Genomic DNA, 20,070 nt, shown 5'->3' with positions numbered 1-20,070 from the left:
TAATGACCATCACAATTCTTTTAATAAAAAAGCAAACCCAATACTGAATTTTAGCAAATATGCACGTATTTATCTTACAAGCAGCACCAGTGGTGGGAACATAATAGTCCCTGCTTCAGCATAAGCCACGTAGCATGAGACTTGGGAAATTTCATGTCTTTTTTCCATTAAAGATGATGCAACCAGGTTGAGACACATTAGACCTTTAAAGAGCAGAATTCTCCTACAGGGGTTTCAAAATGCCCCATTCTTGTATGCAGCAGATTCACTTACAAATACATATGCCTGAGTGAGATAAAAATGGGATTCAAGTGGCTTCCTTGACCACACATGAAAAATACATTGGTCCATAAACCTACTTTTGGTCATCAAAGCTGTTTGCAGTGCTTAACCGGGCAGGTGAGGGACTCTTTGGGTGAGCCATCTGTCAAAATAGGAACAGGGGTCAGATATTGGAAGATGAACTTAATACTGATCATGACTGAGATAAAATACATTGCAATTGTTAACTGAAACCATAAAAGAAAACAGACAATGCAACAAATCCTTAAGATAAAAGACATTACTAAGCCTCAGATCTTGTTCTGCTACAGACTGGAACTGTGAAGTTAGAGATCACACTGAGGCACCAGAAAGGCCAACAAAAACACCAACTTCCCCTCTTAGCACTGCCAAATAACCTGCTGAGAGATGGGAAATGGCACTTTAATTCTGCAGTTTCCTTACCATTAAACGGGAATTAGTAAAACAAGCATCTTTATTTGTGATACTTAGGACTTTTGGATGAGAATTAAGGAGAAACTGCAACTTAATACATACCCACAGTGCTACAAGGCAAAAAATGAGTATGAAATTGTATGAATTTCAAAGCCCATTTATCATCCCCAAAAGAGACACCATGACTTGCCTGAAATTTGCGCCGTAGTGCTTGTGTCATTATTGGTGTCAACCCAGAGCCACATTCAATGTTTTCCTTGCTATTCAGAGGAGTGCCACCAGGGCTTCTGAAAAGATTGGAAACAAAAGGGAAATTAGGATTAGTTCTCTATTGAAAAACAAACAAACAAACAAAAAACCCAAGAGAATAAGGAAGGACTTTACCTTTGTATATTGACTTTCTTCAGATGTTTCCGAAGATCTAATTGATTTTTAGGAGGGGTACTGAAAGAACAAAACAAATTGCTGGAATGAAGTATTTTCCACTCTGAAAATAATGTTAATCACTGTTTAGAACAGAAAAATCTAGTATCAGAGAAAGGAAGAAGGCATCTTACATTAAGGAGCTGGCAATATGAACTGATGGCTTGGATTTGGGTCTCAGACTAACACTCTGCAAATCTGAGACTGTAATTAGTGCCCTGCGTGTCCTTTCTGGTGATTCTGCCTAAAATGAGAAAAGAAATATTACCACAAATAACATTTTAGGTCTCATTGACCTTACATCTATTTCACATTTATACTCTGAAAGATATCTGTGGTTTATGGCTTTTATGAATCATTAAGATTTCAATGTGCCTAGGATAAAAATAGATCTATTAAAAAACACTTTTGCAAAGATGTCAGCTGGGCAAAAGAAAGCCCCAAATCTGTTGATAGCACACAAAGCACAAGAAAGCAACATGTTCTCTCAAAATTTAGGAGTACTGCTGCATGCTTAATGACAGTGGAGTTTAAATGCCCAGGTGAAGAATTAGGATTACTTAAAACCGAGATTTTGGAAGACAATTATATCTTGAAAATTTCTATGAGGGCCTATGGCAAGTATTGCAAAAAATAAACTGGTCCTGGTTTTCCTCAACACACCATTGTCCATTTAGCCACATGCTCTTTGGTTTACCTTGTCTGTTCTCAGGTTGCTGCCTGTCTTCTTCAGCTTGACATTCAGGAGGTCTTTGAGAGTGATCTGCATTGGTCCATCTTTTTTCAGTGAAGGTGCCTGAAAATGAAGGTGGTTGGAAGGGAAATTAGGTTTGGCAAGTGACTGAGCATTGACAGTTCCTTCTAGAACCAGGTCCAGAGAACCATGAGAGATGAAACAGAGAAACCTTCTTAGTCCCTACCAGAGATGCTTTAGAGCCGTTGCCCCGTTTGAGGAGGAGAGGTGCTGGAGGCAGTGTCGGTGGGGGCAGTGGTGGTGGTGGTGGCGGCGGTGGTGGTGGTGGAGGTGGTGGAGGTGGAGGGGGTACAGATAGTGGCTGAAGCTGTATTGTGGAAGGCTCAGATGCTGCTGATGGCAGGCCCATCTGCATTTGTACAGGAGCACCCAGAACTGGTTTGTTACATCTTTGACAAAGAGAGTTTTCTGAAGACAAGGCTGCACTTCCATTCATCTGAAAACAATACATGTAAATAAATCAGAGACTATCCAATCCACTAGAAAAAACAGATGAATTTTTAGAAAACAAAGGTTCTAGCCTCAGTTGATCCAGAAAGAGCAAACTAGCAAACCAGTTCTCTCTGGCTATGAAGTAACCACAGTTAGTAATGCTGAATGTGAAGAGGTGAAACCCTGACCAGTGAGAAGCTCTGAAGATTTCAGTTTATCTGCACTGACCACAGCTCTTTGCATGCTTACACAAGCAAACATTACCCTGCCCCACAGAGATTGAGACTGACCTGGAGTGTTCCTTGTAGTTTAGAAAATTCAGCTTCCAACTTTTCCAGCTGCTCTCTGAATGTATTTAGCTCCCTTAAGTAGAATTGTGATGGGAATATAGTGTCTTTCACCACATTAAAACTCTAAGCATAAAGAGAAAGCAGGAAAGTGTTTTGATCATATTATGCTTCCAGAGACAGGAGTATGATTACTATTGGAAGTTCTATTGTACAGTCTTACTGTAGACAGCTGAAAGACAACATGAAGATATGAAACTTTACTAAATAGTTTCTTGGCAGGAAACCAAGGAGTGACTTGCTCCAAAAAACCTTTAACTTCATCTTGGAATTGTAAAGTGTAATTTATATTTGACCCAAAAAGCTTAGAGAGTAATTTCTGCTGTGGAAGAAAGGCTGCACCCTCTGTCACTGCAAATCCTTCTGATACGTCAGTGCATTTAATGTCCACAGCTGCCCTGACACTCTTGCATTATTCCTTCAACAGCAAACACTAAATGTACTTTAGATGTTTTAATACACATAACCGAATTGACATCATAGCTCTCAAATCTCACTCTGTATCCTGCACCAGGGCACTAAGAACCTCACACCTTGGCATAAATAGAGAAGTAAAAAAATTACCTGTGCAACCGTGTTCTGGCACCAAAAATACAAAAATGAGGCTGTTGTTGTAAAGGGTTTTACCACATTTTTTACACTGGGCAAAGCTAATGACCAGAGTGAGGACAGGTGGCTTGGGACAGATGATGTGTTCGGAGGAAGGTCACCTGCTGACCTAGGACACAACATATCAGGATGTCATAACTGTATCTCTAATTTCAGCCTTTAAAAAATATTCATAACCAGTTACCTGGAAATGACAAATACCAGCAACAGCAGGTGACAACAGTGTAAACACAAGCATAGAGTTCGGGAAAGACAAAGATACATTTTGATAAAGGTGGCAAAAAAAATCATATTTGCAATACATTTCCATACAAATTGACTTTCCTGCACATTAACAACAGAATACTAGAAGATACACACAATGAAACAAATTAACAGCATCAATGCCAGGATATAGATAGATCCCAGACAATCCTATTACCTTATTTCCATCAACCCTCAGGAGCTAACAGTGGACCTAGAAACTCAGTTAAGCAAAAGTTCAAAGTGAGCCTCTTACCGTGGAGGACAAACAGAGCCCTGAGGGTTTGTGACATCCCCTTTTTTTCCCAGTAGAAATTTCGCTCTGGCTCTGCGTTTCCGTCTGTGTTTCCTATACTTTGCCATCGCTGTTAAAAAGTTACATTTAAATTTAACGTATAGAAATCGGACATGAGGGCAGAGCTGTCACCAAACATAGGGAAGAAGGTGGACTGCATCAGTTGCCTCGCTAGAAGCGTCACATGCGACTGACAAAAAAAAATCCTTAAATTCCTATGAGATGGATTTGTACACGAGAGGAATGAACGATGTAGAAAGTACCATTTTATACAGGATATAGCCCTTCGATTTTCTTTGTCCTGAAATGACAGATGTTGCATGGGGGGAAAATCACTTCTGTGGAGATGGCAGCAACAGGCAACCACATAAGGAGGACTCAATACCCTGACCCTACTCAGCCGTTGCCTGACCAACCACGCTTCAGCCCCCTGATGCGACCCTCTGCGGCCGCGGCCCTGCAACCTCGCAGTTCCTGCTTTGGCCATCCCCACTCTCTAGGGAGCCCGCACCGAGGAGTAGGCGGTTCCTTGCACACAGCCGCCCCACCTGAACTGGAAGGGGAGCAACGAAGGGGAATCGGGGGTGACCAGGGACCCCGAACCGCTTCACTTCCCCCCGCCCCTCCGCAGACCGGCTCACCTCCCGCCCGCTGCTGTCGATTCAAACCGCTCCCCGCGCCGCGAACAGCCAATGGGAGTGCCGCTCCCTTCCGTCTCCGCCCCCGCTAACTGTTCCATCTACCCACTGATTGGCCGCTGGAAGAACGCGGGCCTGAGCTCGACGGGAGCGGACCGAGCGCTGCCACGCCCCGTCCTGGGGCGCGCTGAGGAGGCCGCCCCGCAATTGGATAAAGGCCTTTCAGCCCCGCCAATCAGCTGCGGGACACGGCTCGGCTGGGAAAGGCCAGCGCGGTTTAAAGGCGGGTGACCGGCATCCCCCTGCCCGCCGCAGAAGAGCCGCAATTAATCGACCGTTCCCTTTCCCGCCAATTGCAGTGCTGCGCTCTCCTACTCCAGCCAATAATGGCTAGGTTCCACTCCGGACCAATAGCATTTCGCGGCGCTCCTCACCTAGCCAATCGCTGGCTGCAGCTTTTCTACCAACCAATGAGTTCCCCCCTACCTCGGAGAGGGTTTACATTCTTCCCTACCCAATAGTGAGCGCCTTCTGTCAGCGGCGGACCAATGGGAGACGAGCGGCGAGTGACAGCTGCCCAATGGGGACCGGCGACTCTCCCACCCTGCGGAGCGGGGGGTGGATATCTCCCCGCCGCCGCCTGAGGAATGTCAACTATTCAACATGGAGACGGCGGTTACCAAGCTTGAGGCCATGGTGAGTCCGGGCGGCGCGGCCGGCGGCCGGGTTGAGGGGCGGCCGGGCCGGGAGGCGGCAGCGGGAGCGCCTCGGAGGACGCAGGGCTGAGGGTACAAGGAGGGTGCAGCGCCTAAGGGAGGGAAAGCGGGGCGCGGGCGCGGCTGGGGGCGTGAGGGGAAGAGCGGCCGTTCCCCCTTCGCGCCTCCAGCCGCGCCCGCGCCCCATCCGGGCCCTGAGCGGAGCCCGCGCTGTTTTCCCTGGGGCGGCTGCCGTTCGGGTCAGGCGAGTTCGGCCGGGCCGGTCCATTCTGCTCCCCCCACACACCCTGAGCGGGGCGGGGCTTGCTGGTGCCGCTTCATTCACCCCCTCAGCGCGGGGGCAGGGCCCGGCCATTTCCCTCTCACCTGGGGGGGGCGGGAGGAATAGCAGGGGCGTGCTCAGCTCAGTCCCGCGCGCGTTTGTCGCTCTCCGCGGCGGGGACGCGGGGCCGTTGAGGGGCGCGGCCGGAGCAGTCCGGTCCGTTTCATTTCCCCGTCGTGGTGGGGGGTGGGGGGGAGGACGGTGTAGAGTGGAGCGGTCTCAGATTAGTCCATTTTTGCTCAACGGGGGACGAGGGTGGAGCTCACACCTGGGCGGGACCATTTTCCCTGCGGGGGTGCTCGGGGAGGAGAGGCCGGTTGGGCTGTTTCATTGGTGCCGGTACCGGGGCGATGCGGCTGGATGAGTTCCCGCCGGGGTGGTTTCTCGCCGCGCCTCGCACTCTGCTTCTCCTCTGCCGGGCAGGACGGGGCAGGTCCGTGGGTCTGACGACGGGCGAGGAGCTGGGCAGTCTCTTGTCGCTGCGCCAGGCCACCCACCTTCAGGGGTGCGTGAGGGGCCGGAGCGGCAGCGCGACCTCCGCCTGGGCCACCCTCCCGGCCTTCGGCGCCTTAGGAGCAGCAGCGCGCCCGTCCGCCCGGCCCTTCTTCCTTGGCGGGGTCTCGGCTGCAGCCAGTCCTGAGGAGAGGGGTGGCTTTTCCTTCAGCCATTCAAGTTCGCGTAGCTCTTCACCGCGTTGAACTTCGTTTCAGCACGCTCTGAGACAGCCCCTGAAGGCAAGACCGAGCTACCTTATGTAATAGCTGCCTTTCTGCCTGCCCCGCTCTGGAAAAAGCAAAGGAGGAAAAAAAAAGGGAGAGGGGAAAGGCAATGTTATGGTATCACGTACTGGGATACACTGGGAAAGTATCTCCTTAAGCAGCTAAGTTCCCTGTGGCATCCTTCAAATCGTGGTCTTCATTTCTATGTCTATTTAATAAGCTTTTAATGCTCTAGGAATATTTTATGCATCCAAATGCTTAATAGATGATAGAACTTGTTCTTAAACCCTCACATAAGTTAAAATGCTTGTACTGACAATTCTCCAAAATACAATGTTCCTTTGGTTTTCCTTGGAAGCTTCCAGAAGTATTTTTGTAATGCTAATTGTCCTAGCAGCAGCGTTTGGTACTTTTAATCGTTACCTTGACTTGTCCTCATGGAGGAAAAAAAAGAGTACAGTATGAAATACATAGACAAGAATACAACAGATATACCTGGAGGATTTTGTCTTCTGGTACTCTTGGTTTCAAGTTCTCACCAAAAAAAAAATCAGTAAAAATGACTTTGGTGGTCTCCAGGTTTTATCTGTACACAGTAACATCACCAAAATGAAATATTCAAGAAGAATGAAGGTTAGGAGGCACACTGGAACAACAGGGCAGGAAATGCTGTATATCACTATCCCTAAATGAGTGCTAGGCTTGGATACACAGGATTGGTTTGCTGCTGGGTGCCCAGTGTTTCCTTCTCGCTTTATCTCTCCTTCAGTCACTTTTGTCCAGTACCAGCTTATGTCCTTTAAACTTTTAGAACAGTTTGTTGTCTGAAAAGGAAGCAGCTGGCTTAAAGTTGCTAAAATGTGAGCTGCTGCTGCTGACAAGCTTTTGTCGCTTCAGTGAGTGACCTGCATCTCATTGCAACAGTGAGAAGCTTTGGAGGGAATATTTTAAGTGATGTTACTTCTGTTTTGAAATAAAAAATAACAGTTGGAATAAATGCCCAAATTCCTGCATTAGTCAAAAAATGAGAGAATTCAAACTGTCCTACCTCTTTCTGAGGTTTACTGCACTTTCAAAGCAAGGTGGTGTGGTTTGGTTTACTCTTTCTTTGCAGGAACCACGCTTTGGAGCAGATGGGGTTGTTTTTGCTCTCCCTAAGCTACTGGACTGGAGTCAGCACACTGAATACTGAGAGTACTAACATTAGAGAGCGTTTGAATTCAGTGATATGCTCCACGCTTTTCAGAGCTCTGAATTTGTTCTGGTTTCACATTCAAAACTTCAGCCTTGCCCATAGTGTAAGCTTGACCTCTCCTTATCTATTGGCTGTATTACTATTTTTCAGCAATCCCTAAGTTAAATGTTTACTTAATTCACAGTATGCTTTATTTATGTACTTTATTCAAAGTCTTGCCTTCAAGTGATTCTTATTTTAGGACATGTAAATAGTTTGCCCCCTTGAAGTTAAGAGGGGCTTTCATATATGGTAGTGGAAGAAGACGTTCATGGGAAACTGTCTTATGATCTACTTGAGGTAAAGACCAAAATGATCATATGATCATCGCACAAACAGTTTATAGGTAGAGAGCTTGTTTGGGTCAATTATCTGCACAGATGGTGTGTAACAACTTTGAGATTATAGCTTGGTCTTTCACCCTGTTCTAATTACCTCTAGCCAGTTGAAGCTGATTTGATTTTTATTTTATTCTGTTACTTTTACATTTTCCTGTTTGATTCTCCTGTTAATTTATTCTAGCAGGCCTTTTGCCTTTAAAACTGCACAAGAGTGGCACAAAGCAGTTGCATTTTCATCTGTTTTGGCTTGGTTTGTAACCTGTTTTCTTAAATAAACCTCAAGCCATTTAACCTCTTAATTTCTTGTCTACAAACCTCATCCAGTGCAGTATTTCTCTTTGTCAGTTTTGAAGTTCATCAGAGTATGTACATTGGCAGCTGCGTATCACAGCTTCATGTCTCTTACTCTTCCTTCTGCTTGTTGTTTCTTCTTCCTGGATTTCCAGTGAAACCAGCTCTCTCCACAGAAGTGTGATGAAATAACACTTCTTACTTCCCCAGAGGTTTTGACATGCACTTTACGAAAAGCCACAACTTAGTGTCATGGAACCAGGAATGAACTAATTTGTAGGAGCCTAAAATGAACAATGCATATGAAAATACCAGGTAATTGATGGTGATTTGGGACTACTGCTCAAAGTACAGTCAGCTCAGAGAAGAGTGGAATGAAGCACAGCATCTACAGTATCAGATGAGATTCGTCAGGCAAAAGATTGTAAAACTGACCTATTAGCAATTTAAATAATACTGGGTGCCATATTTTAGGAGTTGGGCACCTGAGACAATTCTGTGTAAGTGCTCTTTGATGCCAGTTGTGACTGGAGATCTTTCCAATGGCTTCAACAGACACTGAGTCAGACCTCTAATGAAAATCCAGTACATGGTTTTGCTGGTGATCAAGCAGCTGTCTTTCTGTCCAACCGTAATTTCATTATTTTTTACTGCTCAGGACTTCACATACTGAGCTAGTGCCTTCCAGTGCACAATTCAGCAGTCTGCACAGAGGAATTTTGTGGACATCCATTTAGTAAAGTCTGATAACAAACAGATAAACTGTCAGATGACTTGTGAGTGCTTCATTCAGAGCTACTCAGTTCATTTTTCTCTCTGTGGTTTTTGAATAGTGGACCTTCTTTTCTTCTTGTGAATGATGTCTGTCCAGTGCCCTTTTTATGTTGTACTACTAGTGATCATGCACAAAAAGCAGTGCAATGTTAAAAGGGCATTGGCCAGCAATACTATCTGCGTTCTTCTTACTGTGCTAGTCACAAGTCTTAAGTCACTATTGTGTGTCTGAGACCAGAAGGTGATCTGAAAAACAAGTGTGAAATGGGATTGCAGGTGTCGGGTTGACTTAGGTTGTTGCTGTGTGCGCAGCAGCAATCATCCATCTCTCCACTGCCCTCTTATGTTGCATTCTGTTGTTAAGGATCTTGGTGCCTTCAAACCCAAAGAGTTCTCAGAATTTATATATGGTGTTACTGGTTTGTTAAACACCTTTACTGATGAAATATACTCCACTGTGACTGGTAACCCCAGTGGTAATGCACATCTACAATGCTGGGAAATCAGTATGCATTTGAGTGCATTTTGAAGTGATTCACTGCCTGCAATTGAGAAGAATAAGCTATGCTGTCCAGAAAATGTTCCCTGTAATGCAGTTTGAGAACATCTGTCTGATAGCAGTTTAGAGTCTTTGCTTGCTATGAGGCAAATCTAAAAACACATAGATTTGGAAATGTATTTTCCAGTTAAAAGAAAACCACATTGCTTGAAATTGGATTTCTGACAGATTTGTTGAGTGTTTTCCTCATTTCCCCCCTTTTGGGAAGTGGGATTATGAATAATAATAATGTCTTGAAATAGGTGAGTTCTTGTGTGTCTATATCAGACTTGGTGAACATGAAACTTAGCCAGTTCTCCATGATTCACAGAAACCACTACTTGACTCAACCTAGTTTTTCTGATGCCTCTTTTGAGTGTGTTGATGACTTGTACAGGATTATTGCTGCTAACGAATGCTCTGACTTTATTGCACTACTGTACTGTACAGCTAGCAGTGCAATAGTATTGTCAAAGCATCTGAAAGCAGAGCACCCAGCCATGGCTTCAGCCTTGCCTCACAGTTTCTAATGCTTTCTTCTAAGCCTGTGAGTAAATGACACATTTGTGTTTCAACAGCTGTGTTTTCTGTGTCGTCATTGTACAATACTCGGCACCCCAAGGGTCCGAACCTGTAATGTTGAGGTTTCTGCAGTTGTGTTTCCTGAAATACAACAACAAATAAATATTCCTCATTTTTTACTTTATAAACATAACAGTGCTTATATACATGCTTTGAAATTGCTGATCATAAATTCTCCTTCTTTTAGAGTTAGAACACTTCCAATGATAACTGAGCTGTGTTAATATTTCCATTAAGCATAAATCTTACAATTATAGATAAGCATTCAGCTTGACATTAATTTTTTAATGTTTAGAGTCAGAGCAGCAGCATGGTGTTAGTGGCTTACTGTCATTCTGCAAACCTCAAATTATCACTATTGAGTATTTCAGGAAGAGAGCTTTATGGGTAATTTTAAAAGCAACTTGTACTTGCTGTCTGCTTTCCCAATAATAATCAGATGGAGGAGTTGGAAAAATGAAAAAAAGTATCTTTTTGAGGTGTTTGCCTCTAGAAATGAGAACTTTCAAATGTTTGCTAGTGGAGGAGAAGAGGAGCAATTGAGCAGTTAGGGGAAAATCCCTCATGAACTCTTTAAAAATACATAGTGTAATAAAAGTTTTGTTCTCCTGCTTTTGGTTTTTTTTACTTTTTTATATGACTGATTTCTGGAGTAGATGTGGGAAGGAGTTTTACTGGGCAGATATTAAGTTAGGGGAGTAAGGAATTAAAGCTTTCTGAGTTATTAGATGCTCAAGGACATGACTAGACTGATTTTATTCTTTTTAGGCTCTCTGAAGATGTGTTGAAGGTGTTTTCATAGACATTAAAGAAGATACATTTTCATTACACCAGAAAGGGGATTTTACTTATAGAATATCCTTTAGGCTAGCTGAAGTTCCAGACCCTCAAAAGTATTATGACAGCTCCCAAAGGTGGATCCCAAGGCTGATGCTTAATCTTTTTAGCATCCAGGCCTGGCTATGGGCTCCATCTAAAGCCTCTGGAGCTGGCCACTTTAGCTAGCAGTAGAGCACTGCTACTTAGTACTTTGGGATAGTTGCCAAGTACAACTTAAAAAAGTTGTAATTAGTACTCTGGGGTTAATATAAACAGTCAAGCCCACACCAAGTTAAGTGAGTTAAAATTGTTTTTTAACTTGCTTTCCTTGTAGTCTGTTTAGTGACTGTAAAATCCTTAAATGATTACATTTAGAAGTTCATGAGTTGTTTGTGAATAGGAAAAGCTCTCTAAAGCAGATGTCCTTAATAGATATTAAAATTACAGACTAAAATGAATTAAATAATAATGCTATCAGCAGGCTGTTTTATAAGGCAATTAGATATTCTCTGGTGGCTTATTTATCCCAAGGAAATAAATGTGATGTCATCAATTTTATTATCTATTTGTCAGTCTGGTTTATTGGGGACTAATAAAATGTATTGTGGGTATTAAAACCATCTGAGAGGATGCATTCTGTTTTATAATTAATAATAAAATCTCTGTTGTGCATGGATCTTGAATTCATGATCTCTGCTGTGAAACTAACTTAAGAGTTGCAGTTTTGCTAGCAGAACTTTGTGAGTGGTTGAAAAGAAAAACTACCACCTAAGAAAATGCTCTAAAAATTCATGGAAAATATGTTAATATCCTGGGAGAGAGAGAAAAACAAATCAAGCATCTCTTGTGTCCAGTGAAGATCAGCTTGAAAGATGGATGTTGTTTCTTTGTATTGATAGAACTTTTCCTCTTTGGTGTAGTGCTTCATCTTGATGTTTGACACTGCAAGGGTATCATATAGCACAGGAAGAGATGGAAATGTCTCCATGCATTTTGGAGAGCTGCTCAAAAAAGGAACTGATGTCAAGATGCACAAAGAGGAGTTGGATAATTTGGGAGTCACCGTCCCTGGAGGTGTTCAAGAAAAGACTGGATGAGGCACTTGGTGCCATGGCCTAGTTGGCTGGATAGGGCTGGGGGATAGGTTGGACTGGATGATCTTAGAGGTCTCTTCCAACCTGATTGATTCTATGACAGATGGAGAGAGGGTAAAATTAATAGAAGTGTGAGTGTTTAACTCTTAGGTGTAAGAGGAAAATGGTTAAGTCTCAAAGTGTAATGCTTTATATTTTTCAAGCCAGAAGTGTGTCAGCAGAACTGGCAAATGTTAGCTAATGGAATAGGCTGGAGAAGTAGAAACTTATCTTTCATAGTACAGGAGCCTATAAAAGGGAGGCTGCTGGCTTCTGCTTTCCCAAAATACAGGAAATGCAAATGGCTGGGTTTTGTCTGCAATTTTTGTTTTCTAATACTGTGTGGCTGACCTTAAATATTTCAGTTCCAGAAGGCAGAATCTGATCTGGATTATATTCAACACAGAATGGAGTATGAAATAAGAAAAAGTCTTCCTGATGATTCAGCAGCAGAGGTAGTATTTTCAAATGAATTGATGTTATTGCATTTTGCTAGAAGTTGGTAATAAATGGGTAATCTTCACTCTTAAATGATTGTTCTTTTAGTTGTTATTCTTCTAATTTTTTTTCTTGCTACATATACAAACATATCAGGCCTAATACGAATTCAGCACAGCCACCAGCCAAACTTCCTTGATGTCTTGGTATAGAGAAATTCTCCACAGTCTGCTTTGAGAAATGAGGTGTTGACACCTACCTTTGAGAGACTGATTCCAGTCTGAGCTGAAGTGCACCCTTGCTCAAGGTGAAACCTGCGAACAAACAACTAAATTCAGATTTGGGGGAGAGATGAAAGGAAAACAATAAATAGCATCATGTCAAAGACTTTATAAATTAGTCCCTGTCTGCATGTATACTGAAACATAGAGTGGAAAAATAATCTTTCAGAAGTCCCTAACTAAGTCCAACTCAGAAAAGCCCTTAAAATTCAACAGCACAACAAATTCACCCTCCTGTATTTGGTACAGAACCCCAGAGTGGTACTTTTTTATTATCACTTTGGTTTTTGTTTATGAAAAAAATGTGGATTAAAGAGAAGCTCTCAGCTATGCTTCTCACTGTAAAGGGTCATTTCACCTTATATTTTAGTGGCTCTAACAACCTGTGCTTGTAACTGGCATGTGGCCACATTGATTTTTATCTTCTTAAATCATTTTAATGTACTTTTAATTTCTACCCAGGAGAATCCAGTTGCTGTCTTGGAAGAACTCGCAGTGGTGAAATCTCGTTATAAAATGTTATGTATGAAGCTGGACAAGATTTCCACGGAGCAGCAAGAATCCATGGCAGCAATCCGTGCTGCTGTAGAGAACACCATGAAGATGGTTCAGGCATTGCAGCAACATGCTTATCTTGAGGTAAGGCTTTCTTTTTAATCACTTGGGCCTCACTGCTGTAAATGAAGGTGTGTTTATGTAGCCTTTACAACAGCATGGAGGTGTTCAAGCAACATGGATGTGATACTTCGGGATGTGGTTTGATGGCCATAGTGGTGGTAGGTCAGTGGTTGAACTGGATGATCTTAGAGGTCTTTCCCAACCGAACCAAGTCTGTGTTCTGACTTTTGGAAGACTCTTAGAAGATGAGAAGGCTGCTTAGCTGAAGAGAGGATTGCAGGATGGGAGGTGGTTCTGTAAAGCAACAGTTAATCTGGTGGCACTCAGTTTTGGAGCTGAAATCATGTTATCATAGTATGATTAGACTGACACAGGTTCGAATAGGTTCAAAACAATTTGTGCACAGCTGTGTCCCAGTTCTGCAGTGACAGCTTTTAAAAGTAGCCATCTTAAAGAAATTCATTCATGAACCCAAATTTAAAGGGCAAAAAAGCTTTTAAATGGCAAATGTATTTGCACTGTCTAAAGTAAGTTAAACACAATGTGTTATAACACGTGTGGTGGAATTGCTGTCAGAACAAAGAAAGAGGCATTAAGATGCCTATCTCTTAAAAAACAACCACAGTCCATTTTCCTAAGTGGTCTTCAGACAGTTTTTTGAAGAGATTGTGAAAGCATTAATTTTGTCCCTTTACAAATAAGGTGATTTAGGTCCAACAAAATAGTTGATAATCTGGTGGCAAAGAAAGAACTGCTGTGACTGAAACACATTGCCAGATCTCAGCTCTCACTTGAACATTCTAATGACAGTGCCTTGAGACAGTGTTTAATCTGCTAACAGTTCCAGATAAGTTACTAGTGAGTCTGTAGCTAAAATGTACTGTGCAGTTACATGTCACAGAAAGGAAAACATTTTCTCTCTGTTTTCCAAGGACATGCTGCCAAAAGTAATTTCATATTAGGGTTTTGTTAAAGTGAAAGACTCTTCTCTGCAGTTGTATGAGAGGGACTTTTTAACAGCATGGAGTAACAGGATGAAAGGGCTAATGGTTTCAAACTGGATGAAGCTGGATTTAGATTAGATATTAGAACGAAATTATTTCTCATGAGACTGGTGAGGCACTGGAACAGGTTACCCAGAGAAGCTGTGGAAGCTCCAACTGTGAAAGTGCTCGAAACCACGTTGGATGTGGCCTTGAGCAACGTAGTCTAGCAGCAGATGTCTCTGCCTATGACAGAGGGTTGAATCTAGGTGATCTTCTAATATCCCTTCTGACCCATTCCATTATATTCACACTTTTTAGATACAGATTTTCTTGTGCTTCGTATGTGTCCTAAGCCAAGTATGTGTTAAGCTGTTGCGGAGAAATGTTAAACCTTTAAGTGAAGTGCTTGTTTTTATTGAATAATTTCTTTTCTGTCTGAATCGTTTATAGTATTGATGTTAAAGCAATATTACTTAGATTTTTCAGAACTGCTTTGCTTTCTTTTGAAGGCAAGTAGAAGACTACTATTTCCACAAGAAAAGGGCTGCACAAATATTGAGTTCTTCTAAGTGTCATCACCCTAGGAACTGAAAGTATCACATTTCTCTATGTTTGGGGTTTTTTTTTAGCAGGAGGAAGAAGAGTCAGAAGAGTCAGAAGAAGAAGAAGAGCCTGAAGCACAGCAGTTAACTTGCTAAACTGTTAAAGAAGTGGAATGACTAGCAAAAGAGGTAATCAGGCCACAGAGTGTCAGTATTCCAGAAACCATTAATCCTGAGTAGCTCAGCTGAAGTCAGGAGAGTTGGTTTGTGGCTTACTACCTCTCCAATCAATGGAGTTTTTCAGAAATGGGGTTACAGTTTCTAATAAGCCTTTTCTTTCTTACTGTATACTGTTTAAGCTTATGATGTGTTCCAATTACATTGTCCACAAAGGAAAAATTTGCTTCAGAAAGAGGCTTTGTTCCTCTTGTTTTTTAATTGGGATATGTTTATCTTTCTTTTCAGAGATGTAGTTGGTTGCTTTTGTCCATCCTGTTGCTCTGTTAGCACATTTGAGAATGAAAGATGTATTTGATCCAAACCAATGTACACCAAAATGGAGAGAAATGTAATTTCCTGTAAAATACTGAGTTTGCAATCTGAGTACCAATAAGTATGTTCTAACTGTGGTGCAGTAAAAGACAGATCTAAACAAGTACTTGTTAAAAATTTGTCTAATTCTCTCATAGGTACTTAGAGCACAAACTTCTAATATTAACTGCAAAGATTTGATCTGAGTCTTATGTTAAAAGCAAGCTATTAAGGTTAATAGAGTGCAATTAACTTGTTGCTGTATATATTAGTGATGGACAAAATAACAGCAACACAAGAATATGTGGATATAGTAGTTGAAGCTGAAGCAATTTATTACTATAGCAGCAGTCTTTTTATGTGCCATTCTACAAATTGTGGCAACTCTACCAGTTATGGAATACAGTGACTGGGTGAAATACTGTTTTTAGCATTCTTATTGGATAACAGTGAAGTGTTGGCTGTCTTGGCACAGACTACTTTCAGTTCTTTGTTCTAAATTTACTATGCTTCTGTACAAATGTTACACAAAGTAAGCATACCAGTTTACTATGTTTCTAACCTTAATCTTGTGTCAAGGATACACAGGGATGTGCTCTAGCTGACTCCTTTCCTCAGTTCCCACATTATCTCGTTGACCTGATCATCTTCTACATGTGCTCCCCCTGCTCACTCCTCTTCTACCCTTTATTGCTACCAGTGCTTTGCATGAAAGCCATTCAGTGTCTTGCAGCTTCATTCACTCTTTGCCTATCTTGATAAGTGCTCTTAATTTCTGCCCTTCCATTATTTAATTTTAAATCACTTAAGACACAGCTGGCATAAAGCAGCCCAGTGTAGCTATATCCTCCTGCTGCTGTGGCCAGTTAAATTGGTGTCAGCACCTATGCTGTTGTGGTTTGAAGATATTCTCTGAGAGAAAGAATGGAAAGGTGTCACCAAGGCCCTGTGATTTTTTTATTTCCTTTTTGCCAGTGCTGTATTTCTGGCTGAGGAGAGTTAGATTTAGCTACTTCCAGCCTGTCAGAGCTGTCAGCTTCTGAAGGCTGCTTGAGAATAGGGAAGCCATCTTCCTTTCCTGCATGTGCAGTGCTTTCAGCTAGATCCATGCTGCAATGCAAAGGAGAAAGCTGAAGAGGCTCATCTGACTTGCACATAAATCCTTCTGTATCCATTTCTTAGTTTTATTTGAAACTAGGATTTGTTTAATGCCTCAGGTTTTGTAGTTGACTTCAATGGCTGCAAGATCCTTGGTTATCTGATAGCAAGACATAATTGCTCCTGCAGAAATGGAGTGGGAAAAAATACTTTCTAAACAAAACTCCAGCAAATCCTGACATTGTCTTTTGGTTATTATTATTTTTTTAGCTGTTTTTTCTCAGAGTCTACAGTTCATGGCTCAACTAAAGGTAAGTGCAGAAATAGTCATCTTCCTGCTGTTTTCTTTGTTCCTTGTCTGATCTCCCCCTGCCATAAGCAAGCTTTGTGAATAGTGCTGAACTCTAAGGCTTCCATCTCTAATAGCTCTGTGCTATTTAAACATCCCAGTTACTATCTAGGACTCGGGGAGTAATGAATTAAACTCTTTCTGAAAAGGCAAATTCTGTTAAAAGGGCTGATTTACCCCTAGCTCAGTATGGCCAAATCTCACAGTATGTGGGGACAGACCTAGGTACAGTGTCTGAGCCGTTTCATTGTAAAAATAGAACCCAAATTCACTCTAAAGCACTGGTGAGTACTGGCTTTGTGTAGTGAAGAATTTCAGACTTGAATAGAGGCAAATGAGCCCTTAGTTGTATTTCAAGTGTAGTTCCATGTCTCTTTTAAGAGTTTTTCTTGCTTTTGGTGGAAGCGGATACTGTTGTGTCTGTGGTCTGGAAGAAATGGTTTGCTTGTCTTAGCTACAGCAATAGCTCTGGTTTAATCCATTTATTCCTACTTGTAGAAAGGAATTTTCCCAGTTCTTTAGGAGTTCTCTGTGTTTGTTCTTTGGGTTTTTGTTTGTTTTTTTTTCAGTCATGGGCAGACCAGATTATTAATCCCCATGAGATCTCAAATTATTTTTCCCTGGGTCTGCAGATACAATGACAGTTTGGAGAGAGTATCTTTCTCTTCTTCCTTCTGCTGGAAATCCTCCTTTAGACTCATCTAGGGGGAGTTTTGGAAAAGTAATAAAAGTACTTTCTATCTTTTTTTGCCTAATTGCTGAAGAAAAAAGCCCAACCAGTGACTGAGGAAACACTTGTGACTACTTAGTACTGTTAAACTAGCAGACTTGAAGAATTTGTACAGAGAATTATTTAACCACTTCTTTGTAAATAAGAAGAGACAGACTTAAAGCCATTTATTGGTAAAAAAATGTTATGAGCAGTAAAGGAATCTAATCTTTTCAGGCTGACCAAAACCAGCTAGCTAAATGTTTGTGCTCTATTCTAACTTCACAATCAGCTTTTACTCCCCACCCTGGTTAAGCTGTCAGAAGTTAATTTGTATACAAATGGCTTCTATGATTTGATCATTTTCAAAGCTGCAATGTCAAGTTGTTCAAAACCAGTTATTTTTTACTTTGGTTTCACTGTAGTGATGTCCTCAACTTGGTCTAGTCAGGAAAGTTTTGCTGACACAGTCATACCACCAAACCCTTTTAGCTTTAGGAATCTGCACTCAGGCTGGAAAAGCAAAGCCCTGATGCTAAACCCTGACCCTTGCCTTCTCTGCTTCAACCCCTCCTGCCTCTCCTAGCCATGACCCCTGTCTGGGATGTCTGCTACAGATTTCTTGCAAGTCAGTGTTAAAAATGAGGAAGTTTTTAACTCAGGAATTGTCTCTTTAACCCTGAGATTGGATTAGCAAATGACTGCTCTCAATTTGAAGTAGCACAGAAAAGTTGAGGACAGTCTGAGTAAGACTGAAAATTACAGAGCACTTGCAGCAACCATTCATTAAACACTAGGTGCTTTTAGCCACCCTCTGCCAGAGCTGATGGTTGATACCCTGCTTTGCTAAAGAGTTTGCTGCTTTTCTCTTACAGAGCAGCACTGAGCATTTGGCAGATGAACACACTTCGAGAACACAAATCTTGAAAGAATTTGCTGTTGTGGAACTCGACAAGCCAGGAAATGTTGAATTGGTGGTGTAAATGAAAGCTCAGACCCTTCTCATTTGGCACACAAGCATCTTGGTCATGGCTTCTGGATTACTAACAGCAAGGATTTCTGTGGTCTCTGTGACTTCCAAGTGCCCTGCTGGAAAGCTGTTAATGCTTCCCTGCACACCTTCTATTTATAAAACTTAAAATGTGAGCGTTAAAAAACATTCAGGTTGGTGTTTTAGGTATTTATAGGACTGCCATTGATGCACTTTTGCAGAGTGTTGTTAGCCACGTGACATTTCCTTATTCTTGCTTACATTCCTGAGTGCGTTTTTAAGACATAAGCCAAGCCACTTAATTGTCCTTACATTCCTCAATAAATGATGAAGGCTAAGGAGACGAGGCTGGAGATTTATTGCACTCTTGTTTACTTGACTCCTGAGCCATGCCCTCACCCCTGACCCTTTTCATTTTCCTTTGATGTGAACTGCCTTGGTTGTGTGTGGGTTTTTTTGTTGTTGGGGGTTTTTTTACAGCCCAGCAAAACTGTAGACTTCCATAACAGCTGAGGTTGGAAGGGACCTCTGGAGATCATCCAGTCCTAACTCCCACACAGAGCAGCTCCTACAGCAGGCTGCTCAGAGCATTGTCCTGAAAAGCTCCCAAGGATACAGATGCTGCAACCTGCATTGTAGTGTTTGACCACCCTCACAGTAGAAACAAAAGTGGGGTTTTTGCTCATGTTTGATGTTTTTGTTTCAGCTTGAGAGAGGAAGGTATCTGAAGTTGTTGTGAAAAATGATGACTTCTGAAGGAGAGATGTTTCAGTCCATGGCCTTAGGCAGAGAAAGGCTGATTTCTGAGCTGATCAGTGACTTCTGATCAATTAATGGGATGATCCCATTTACTCTGGGAAGAGGATCAAGGTGTATATTGAAGAATGAGGAGAAAAGGCCAGTGATTGCTGCCCAGAGTCCCTGTTTACCTACAAGGTTGCTATCACTTCACAAGCTGATTTTAATATTAAATCACTTAGACTTAAATCAAATGGATCCATTTAGTTTTAGGTAGTTGGGAGGGACAGGGACTTGGACTCAATGATGCTTATGGTCCCTTCCACCTTGAGGTATTTTGTGGTTCCATGATTTTGGCGTTTTTAGTGCAACCCTTACTCTCACCACCTTCGGCAGTGTTAAGTATTGTGCATATTAGAGGAATTTAGCTAAAACAATGAACGGTACTTATTAGTAAGAAAACAACTGCAGCTTGTGCCGCGTGTAATTGAACTGCCAGTGCAGCCCTGAGGACAGGCACCTTCTGTTTCTGAAGCCATGTGAGGTGTGGAAATCCATCCCTGCAGCTAGATTCTGTTCAGCGCTGCCTTGCTAGCACTTAAATCCGTCAGCAGCACACACTGCGTGCAGAGCTTCGTGCGCGCAAAGCCAGCACTTCCCAGCTCCTGAGAGAAGGCATCTCCCGTTGATGGGTGTTCAGCGGCGCGCCGGTGCGGTGCCGGTTCCGTTTCCCTGCCCTGCTTCCCGATCGCTCCCGGCTTTTCCCCGCGCCGGTGACCGGCGGCTCCGGCGGGCTGCAGGCCGGCAGGGCGGTGCTGCTCCGCCCTCTAGCGGCAGGCAGGGCCGCGGCGCATGCGCAGTG

General features: G+C 42.5%; 2 protein-coding genes across 3 annotated transcripts; one reads left to right on the top strand and one right to left on the bottom strand.

Moving 5' to 3' along the window:
* Positions 1 to 44: 44 nt before the first annotated feature.
* On the bottom strand, positions 45 to 5,679 carry PRR11 (proline rich 11). Of its 2 annotated transcripts, XM_064165803.1 has the most exons (11): positions 5,541 to 5,679; positions 4,973 to 5,266; positions 3,782 to 3,890; positions 3,238 to 3,391; positions 2,617 to 2,739; positions 2,061 to 2,330; positions 1,838 to 1,936; positions 1,275 to 1,384; positions 1,102 to 1,161; positions 908 to 1,004; positions 45 to 424 (listed from the first exon to the last, which is right to left on the bottom strand). In XM_064165803.1, the coding sequence occupies exons 3-11, from the start codon at positions 3,886 to 3,888 to the stop codon at positions 356 to 358; spliced, it is 1,089 nt and encodes a 362-aa protein (XP_064021873.1). In that variant the 5' UTR covers positions 3,889 to 3,890; positions 4,973 to 5,266; positions 5,541 to 5,679; the 3' UTR covers positions 45 to 355. The 2 variants fall into 2 exon arrangements, with proteins under 2 accessions (XP_064021873.1, XP_064021872.1); XM_064165802.1 differs by lacking the exons at positions 4,973 to 5,266; positions 5,541 to 5,679 and adding an exon at positions 4,369 to 4,902.
* SKA2 (spindle and kinetochore associated complex subunit 2) lies at positions 5,047 to 18,811 on the top strand. The gene is made up of 6 exons (XM_064166770.1): positions 5,047 to 5,154; positions 12,293 to 12,382; positions 13,109 to 13,285; positions 14,604 to 14,607; positions 16,692 to 16,732; positions 18,355 to 18,811. Exons 1-6 carry the CDS (start codon positions 5,122 to 5,124, stop codon positions 18,460 to 18,462), a joined length of 453 nt encoding a protein of 150 aa, XP_064022840.1. The 5' UTR covers positions 5,047 to 5,121; the 3' UTR covers positions 18,463 to 18,811.
* The last annotated feature ends 1,259 nt before the right edge of the window (positions 18,812 to 20,070 follow it).

The sequence above is a fragment of the Pogoniulus pusillus genome, chromosome 27 (assembly GCF_015220805.1).
Source record: "Pogoniulus pusillus isolate bPogPus1 chromosome 27, bPogPus1.pri, whole genome shotgun sequence".
Classification (NCBI taxonomy): Eukaryota; Metazoa; Chordata; class Aves; order Piciformes; family Lybiidae; genus Pogoniulus; species Pogoniulus pusillus.
The sequence above is the reverse complement of the archived record's forward strand: the minus strand, read 5'-3'. Positions and strand labels throughout refer to the sequence as shown.

What these genes read in the sequence shown, in the direction of transcription:
- PRR11 (XM_064165803.1), bottom strand. Translation starts at nt 3,888, where the DNA reads ATGGCAAAGTATAGGAAACACAGACGGAAACGCAGAGCCAGAGCGAAA. An exon ending in GGCTCTGTTTGTCCTCCACG is followed by an intron (nt 3,392 to 3,781) that starts GTAAGAGGCTCA and finishes GTTGTGTCCTAG; the next exon opens with GTCAGCAGGTGACCTTCCTC. An exon ending in CACTACGGCGCAAATTTCAG is followed by an intron (nt 425 to 907) that starts GCAAGTCATGGT and finishes CTATTTTGACAG; the next exon opens with ATGGCTCACCCAAAGAGTCC.
- SKA2 (XM_064166770.1), top strand. Translation starts at nt 5,122, where the DNA reads ATGGAGACGGCGGTTACCAAGCTTGAGGCCATG. An exon ending in CTGATGATTCAGCAGCAGAG is followed by an intron (nt 12,383 to 13,108) that starts GTAGTATTTTCA and finishes ATTTCTACCCAG; the next exon opens with GAGAATCCAGTTGCTGTCTT. An exon ending in AGTTCATGGCTCAACTAAAG is followed by an intron (nt 16,733 to 18,354) that starts GTAAGTGCAGAA and finishes TTTCTCTTACAG; the next exon opens with AGCAGCACTGAGCATTTGGC.